General features: G+C 35.6%; 1 protein-coding gene across 1 annotated transcript; it reads left to right on the forward strand.

Annotated features, from left to right (window-relative positions):
• On the forward strand, nt 1–1,238 carry LOC142165068 (uncharacterized). The gene is made up of 4 exons (XM_075223704.1): nt 1–105; nt 166–333; nt 476–547; nt 894–1,238. Exons 1-4 carry the CDS (start codon nt 1–3, stop codon nt 1,236–1,238), a joined length of 690 nt encoding a protein of 229 aa, XP_075079805.1.
• The last annotated feature ends 6,980 nt before the right edge of the window (nt 1,239–8,218 follow it).

The following is an 8,218-nucleotide window of genomic DNA, read 5'->3' on the forward strand; positions in this document are numbered from 1 at the left end:
ATGTCTGATTATGTTACTGCTGCAACTTCTGGAAATTGTCATTATCCCCTAAGTGACAGTCTTTCATATGCACATATTTCTCCAACTTATCAGTATTACCTGATGGTTATCTCTCATGTGACTGAGCCAAAGAGTTACCAGGAAGCCTGCAATGATAAAAAATAGATTGAAGCAATAAAGGATAAAATCAAGGCATTGGAGGACAATAAAATTTGGGAACTAGTCCATTTGCCACCTGGAAAGCCCCCTATTGGATGTAAATGGGTCTACAAGATGAAGTTCAAAGCTAATAGAGACATTAAAAGATATAAGGCAAGGCTGGTTGCAAAAAGGGTACAACCAACAAGAAAAACTTGACTATCACGAGACATTCTCAACAGTAGTAAAGACTGTCATGGTTAGGACTATGTTGTCCATAGCAGCAGCTGCATGTTGGCACATACACCAGATGGATGTGTATAATATCTTCGTGCAGGAGGATCATCATGATGAAGTTTACATGTCAATTCCTGAGGGGTTTTCAAGTCAGGGGAAGAATAAAGGATTGGTTTGTAGGCTAGTAAAGTTCCTATATGGGTGAAGCAGGCAAGTAGACGGTTAAATGTAAAGTTGAAAGAAACACTGATGAATTTAGGCTTTACATAAAGAAGCCTTGACCATTCCATGTCCATCAAAAGAATTCATAAGCACATAGTAGTAATCTTGGTGTATGTGGATGACATGCTAGTTGTAGGCGACAACATCAACTTGATTGAACTGACCAAACAAGAACTACACTCTGCATTTAAGATGAAAGATCTGGGCACTCTAAAATACTTCTTGGGAATAGAATTTAGCAGATCAGAAAAAGGGATATTAATGAATTAGAGAAAATATTCCTTGGAACCCATTAGAGCATGAGACTAACTGGTTCAGAACCATCATGCACTCTATTGGATAACAACATAAAGCTAACCATTGTGGAAGTTGACAGAGGAGGAGTGAGGACAAATGATGGAATTATGCATGATAGAGGGGTTTATCAGAGGCTAATAGGAGGACTCCTATATTTAACACTAACTAGGCCGAATATTTGCTTTATTGTACAAACTCTAAGTCAGTTTATGCATCAACTTAAAATATCACATATGAATGCTGCTTTGAAAATGGTGAAATATGTGAAAAGAGAACCAGAACGGGGGATTCTCATGAGCAGCAGAAGATCAACCAGGATGAAAGCATATTGTGATGTAGATTGAGCATCATGTCCCGATTCCAGAAAATCAGTCACTGATTTTTTGATAAAATATGGAGACTCCTTGATATCATGGAAGTAAAAGAATAGACAACTATTCCATAATCTCAGCTGAAGTGGAGTATAGGAGCATGACAAGCACCGTATCAGAAATAATATGGATTGTAGGGTTATTACAGGATCTGGGAGAAGAGCTCCATATTCCAGTTGGCCTCTATAGTAATAACAAGCCAGCACTACGGATTGTTGCAAATCCAGTTTATCATGAGCGAACTAAACATATAGATATTTATTGCCATTTCATAAGAGAGAAGACATAAGTAGGGTTGATCAAAACACAATATCTTACTACAAAGGAGCAACAAGCAGACATTATGACAAAAGGATTATACAGACAACAACACGAGTTTCTAGTTTTCAAGCTGGGTGTCCTTGATATTGTCATACCCACTGTGAGCACGTGATTTTTGCCTTACGAAAACTACTCCAAAATAAATCAAAAATAAAATAAATTTCTTTTACTGTGTAATTTTTGAATTTTTGCGTGGTGTTAAATATTTGTGTTATGTCCGTAAATGTTACTTTGTCATAGGGAAATGAAAATTAAAATAAAATACATGTTGCAAGCATATAGGATTTAATTATGTATTTGAAAGATAATTTAAATAAAATCACCAAAATATGCATTTCGTTCTATTTTTTATATTCTACTGTGTGATTAATGTTTTATCTACGCGTTAATGGTTATTAAAAGATAATTAATATTATTGTAATGATAATTTTGTTTTTATAATTTTTTATTAGGATTTTATTAATTAATAATAAAATTAGAAAATAAAAATATACAAGTTATAAAATCCAGGCCCAAATCAAATTACCCCCCCCCCCCACAGCCCAATCCAAACAGCCTGTCCGGTCCAATTCAAAGCCAAGACCAAACGACGACGTTTGGTCACACTTTATCAAGACCGTTGGATCAAAGCCAACCAACGGCTGAGATCCCACGAACCGTAACCCATAGCCCGTACCCGATCCGATACCCGGTTCAACCCGTCCCCCCCAGCTTAAACCAAACGACATCGTTTGGTTAAGTGAATAAATCCTGACCTCTCATCCTACTAGATCTAACGGTCAACATCAACCCACCCCGTCCCTATATAAGCCCATAATCCTTACCCTGGCCCCCTAACTAAACCCCCCTCTCCACTGTTCATCATCATCTTCCTCAGACCCACCCCTAACCCTAGCCGCCCTAGAATCCCACCGCCTGAAACCCGGCGGCATCAACGCCGTCGGTCACCAAAATAACACCCTAGAACCCCCTGAACATCCTCTACACAAATCTGACCTTAGTTTCCTTCGAATCAGACCCCAACTCTTCGAATACTAAATCGAAGGTGGGTCTGAAAACTCAAACCTTTCCAATGGCTTCCAAAATAACACCATAGTACCCCCTAGCATGCCTCGTTATGGATCTGAAGTTTGTTTGGCTCGAATCAGTTCCGAGCTTCTCGAATCTTCTTTTGAAGATTCGGACCAAACAAGAACAAACTCAAATCCATTCTAAACTGACACCAAATGACCCCTAGGCTACCCTCACCCTTGTGTCGTATTTGGTCCCCCTCGAATCTGACCAGAAATGGTTAAGTCCCAAATCGAACCTTCAAGAACCCTAGAAATACCAGACTTTTGGATTCTGTTCACTTCAGACGAAAGATTGAGGTTTAATCGACCTTAGTCGAAGTATTTTCAGTGGAAAATACTTCGACTAAGGTCTGTTTGATTTCAAAAAAAATTCGAAGCCAAGTTGAATTCGAGTTTGATTAAAATTCAGAGGTACTGTTCTATTTCTGTTTGTGTATTCTGTATGTATTTTCATTTGTTTTAATAACTTGTTAATTTTTCACATTTTTGTTTTGATTAATTCTGTCATTTTTTGTCTCATACCCGTCTATATGCTCAAAATATGAAATTGTTTCTGTTGTTCGTGATTATTTACAATGTGAGTAATCGACTCGATTAAGTTCGTCGATTAGTTATATTGTGAATTCTCATTTATGATAATGCTAATGGAAACAGTCTGCTTCTATTGTTTTAGACTGATTATGGACAAATGTTGTAAATAGTCTACTGATTAATACTTGTCAATTAAATCATGTTTGTTTGCAAATCAGTAAATTCAAATGTATGATGTGTATATATTGTTTTCTGAACAGGGCATTGTCAGTATATTGACATTGCTCCTGTGTATGTTTGATCTTGATTCAATGTTTAAGTCCAGTCTGAATTGTTATAATGATTTCATTGATATGTTGTTATGATGTTAGTTCTGAATTCAGTTTGATTTTACAAATGTTGATTAGATGTAATTGTGTTAGAAGGTTACATTCTTAGTTAGGATTCAGTCCACAACTTTAGGATTGGTTATAGCTGCTTAAACAGATTTTAAAATCTGTATTGTTAGATTCTGAATTTAAGGCAGTAATAACAGTAATTACAGTAGGAAATCTGGGACATTTTCTGGGATAAAACAGTAAGGGTAATGTGACATAATAGTGGGCTGAAAGTGGTTTGTTAATGGTTTTTAATTTAATAGGATAGTGGGAAACAAAGGGTAATGGGCTGCTGAAAAACAGGATAATAGCACTCAATAGGATTTAAAGTATTCAAAAGTAGTTTTAATGGAAAACTTTCAGATTTTAAAAGGAGAAAAGGGTCCAGGCAGCACTAGAAGGGTACAGGACAACCCTGTATAAATAGAGGGGGATTGGGACTGATTTGGGGGCAGATTTTAAGAGAGAAAAAAGATCAGAGAAAAAGAAAGAAAAGAGAGGAAAGAAAAAGAAAGAAAAGAGAGGCTGATTTCCAAAGCATAGAAAATACACACAGAAATACATATACATTTGAGAGAAACAAAAATATGAGAAAGGAAAAAATCAGATTTGAAGAAAAAGAAGAAACAGAAAAAATCAAAAAAAAAAATCAAAAACAGGAATTTGAAACAGAAAAGAAACTGAAATCTGAAATATTATCTCTTTGTTGAATCTGTTCGGATTTATTTGAATCCATAGTTCAGTTAAAATCTGAAGTTTTCTTTAAAAATACTATTACTGTGCATCTGGGTTTCTCGGGTCTCATTATTGCTCCAGTCTGTGGAAAGACTGCTATTCTGCTGATTTTGTTACTGCTGAAACTTACTTCTCCTACCTTCATTTCCAGGTACTTATCTCTTAAATTCTATGTTGGAAAGAGATTCAACATGACAAATAAATAAAGTTTGAATTGTAATACTATCTTTCATTCATTTGAGCTCTTTAGTTAAAAAATTCAGTTTTGTTTCTTGATCAAATAAGTAGTATATGTTGACAGGATGACTGTAAGTTAAATGTCCTTTATTGAAGTCTGTATAAGTGTTGTAACAAGGTTAATTTCTAAATTTTCATTAAAGTATAGTTATGATTGAATTGTTAAGATAGGGAACATGGCATGAAGTTGGCTATTAGTTAAGTCCTATGACATTGTTAGTCAGGTATAGAGTATTCTGAAATATCAAGAAAATGCATGGTTAGTGTATTTCGATTGTTTGGTTGTGGATTAAGGTTAGATGTTGTTAGTTGAATAAAGAGTAGTATAAAATGTCAAAAAACCATATTGCTAGCTTATTCTAATACCTGATTTAGTTATGGATTGAATGATGTGAGTTATACGTTCATATATGGCGTGATAATAGGTATATATATATAACCATTAAGGGATGATGAGTTGATGTATCTCATTATGATGTTAAAATGCTATGAATGTTTTAGACATACAACTATGTTGCATGTAAGGCAATATTATTAATCGATTTATAATTCCCTTTCTTATCAATTTGATGCCTATTTACCATCCTAAATAAATAATTAGGCCTATTAGATTAAAAGCAAGTATATGAGAATAAGATGAGATATACAAATTGCAACACTTTATATCAATGACAATTAGAAATAGGATTTGCACTAATTAAATAATGAAAAATTGTTCAAAAATACTTCTTCCCTTCATAAATCATGTTTGTTAGTTTCATATACAATTCATCCTTTGGCATATATATGTTGTATTTTCTAGAATCATATTTTTATTCTTTTCTTTGAACTTGAATAGTTGGGCTGAATATAATTTATATCCGGAAATTATAATCGACGGGCAACATTTAATAAATTGTGAATTTCTTTTAAAAGAATTCAAAGACATCCCTTGAATATGAATTTCTCAGTAATTTCATATAAAATGTGTAGATATAACAAACAATTTGTGAAAAATTCATAATACCATTAAGAATATTTGGTGTAATTAGGGATACGTTCGCGTAATCTGATTATACCAATAAAAGCAATTCGAATTATGCGTACGCGCAATTTCGAGCGAATATTTAATATAATGGATTTCTTCGAGGACGTTAAATTAATTTCATAAAAACCCGAGAGGTGCGGTTCACTATTTAAGAAAAACAAATATTCTTAATTCGACACAATTTCGAAAAAAATGATTGTTTAATAAATATATTATCAAAAGTTATCGTGTACACGTACGCGTGACACAATTCCGTATTTTTAAATTTATAACACGAATATACGTACGCGTAATTCGATTCAAAGAAGGGTCCTTAATCACAATAAGTAAAAGCAGTAGTAAAATTACGTAACAAAAATATATTTAATAAAATCAAGATACTTAAGCCAATAATAAAAACAGTTAAGCGACCGTGCTAGAACCACAGAATTCTGAAATGCCTAACACCTTCTTCCGGATTAACAGAATTCCTTACTCAGGATTTCTGGTTCGCAGAATAATAAACAGAGTCATATTCTCCTCGATTCAGGGATTAAAATTGGTGACTTGGGACGCCTTAAAATTCCCAGGTGGTGACTCTGAAATAATTAAATAAATCCCGTTTCGGCTGTCCTTTACTTGGAGAAAACTCCCCACGCGCCCCGCGGGCGCGGTAAAAAGGAGGTGTGACAGCTCTGGCGACTCTGCTGGGGACTAACACCAAGAACCACTGGTTCAGGGTTTAAGAATTCGAGCTTAAAATAACTGTTATAGTTGGCTTTATTTATTATCTGATTTTTTTTATATATGCCCAATGTGCTAAATGACACTTTTACCGCTTTAATATTATTTGAATTATGAATATATACAACTGCTACGAAACCCCCTTCTTTCTGAGTCTTCTAAATTTATGGTGCACACATGCGCGTGGCCCACCTTTCTGTTAAAGTCATACCAAATAAGACGAAATTGGGACAAGTAACTAGGCCGGGTAGACTTTCGTGCTCCCGGTACGTTGCCCCCGCTTCGGCTCAAACTGTCTGTTTGGGTAAGCCAGGTTTAGAACAATCAACCTTAGGTTTTACACTTAGAATAACTCAGCCATGTACCGGATCCCTAGTAGGAACGAATATTTGCATCATATACATTTGGCCTTGGAGACTCAACACAGGGGTTGGGTCTGTCTAGGACAGGTGAACCCGAAACAAAAAGACCATCCTGATGCATCCTACTTGCTACTTGTGCATTCATTTGCCTCGAACATGCTTGTTGACCAGCTTAAACGAAATCATGGTGAGAAGAGAGGAATAAAATGGGTTGTTTTTTTTTAAATCTTGAAATAAAGATATTTAATAAATAAAATGATTTTTTTTAGTGTAAATTTTCAAAAATATAAAATTTTGAAAATAGTTTTTTTTTTTATTTTTCAAAATGAGTCTTAACTTTATTAAATTAAACTTCAGATACAAAATGAGCACCACACAAAGCCCCTCATCCATGAGTACAGAAGAATTTCTCTTTCAGCTTCAAAGATGGTGGTATGATTTAGGCGAAGACGGTCAAAAATGGGTCGTCAAGCATTTGGGAAACCTCACGGATATTATGAAGGTTAAACCCCGTGATGATCTGATTGCGGCATTAGTAACTTTTTGGGACCCTGCTCACAATGTCTTTCGTTTCTCTGACTTCGAGCTTACTCCTACATTAGAGGAAATAGCTGGATATGCTGGTTTTGACGGAAGTCTAAGAAATCAAAGCCTGATATTCACAAAGGCTCCTTCGGTACTTCGATTCTTCGGCCTTCTGAACATCAGCAGTCAAATCAGGAAAAACAATGTCATCAATGGATGCTGTTCCTTCAACTTTTTGTATTCAAGGTTCGGAAAGTCAGATGAGTTCGAAATTCATAAGAAAGGCCTTACTAACAAGCAAAACAAAGACATCTGGCAGATTCACCGTCGCTTTGCCTTCATGGTGGCTTTTCTAGGAATCGTGATCTTCCCAAACAAAGAGCGAACAATTGATATTCGCACCGCAAAAATTGTGCAAATCCTCACCACCAAAGAAAATCACAACCTTGTCCCCATCATTCTATCAGATATTTATCGGGCTTTGACTTTATGTAAATCAGGAGCAAAAGTCTTCGAAGGATGCAAAATTTTGTTGCAAATGTGGGTGATGGAACATCTCCAACAACAGCCCAAGATCATACAGTATGGGTCAAACAATGATAATTGCATCGAGAGCTATGAGGAAAGAACAAAAAATTATCAGGCTCCAGAAGGAATAGAAGCATGGGTATCTCATCTAAAGGCTTTAACGGCAAATCAGATTGAATGGACTTTGGGATGGCTCCCGATGAGGGAAGTAATACACATGTCAACCTCAAATAGTTATCTACTACTATTGGGATTGAGAAGCATTCAGCCGTATGCGCCACTAAGAGTCTTAAGGCAACTAGGGAGATATCAAGTAGTTCCTGATGATGAAGATTTGAGTATGCAAGTAATCGAATTACACCCAGAAGCCACTATTCCCGAGGCTCTACTTCAGCAGATGTGGAATGGATGTCGATACTTAAAAAGTGATACTCAAGTCCCAGACACTACAAAGGGTGAGATAAATCCTGAATATGCAAGGTGGTTTGAAAAACGGCCTCGCGTGGATGATGTA

Source organism: Nicotiana tabacum, chromosome 10 (genome assembly GCF_000715075.1).
Source record: "Nicotiana tabacum cultivar K326 chromosome 10, ASM71507v2, whole genome shotgun sequence".
In the NCBI taxonomy this organism is placed as follows: domain Eukaryota; kingdom Viridiplantae; phylum Streptophyta; class Magnoliopsida; order Solanales; family Solanaceae; genus Nicotiana; species Nicotiana tabacum.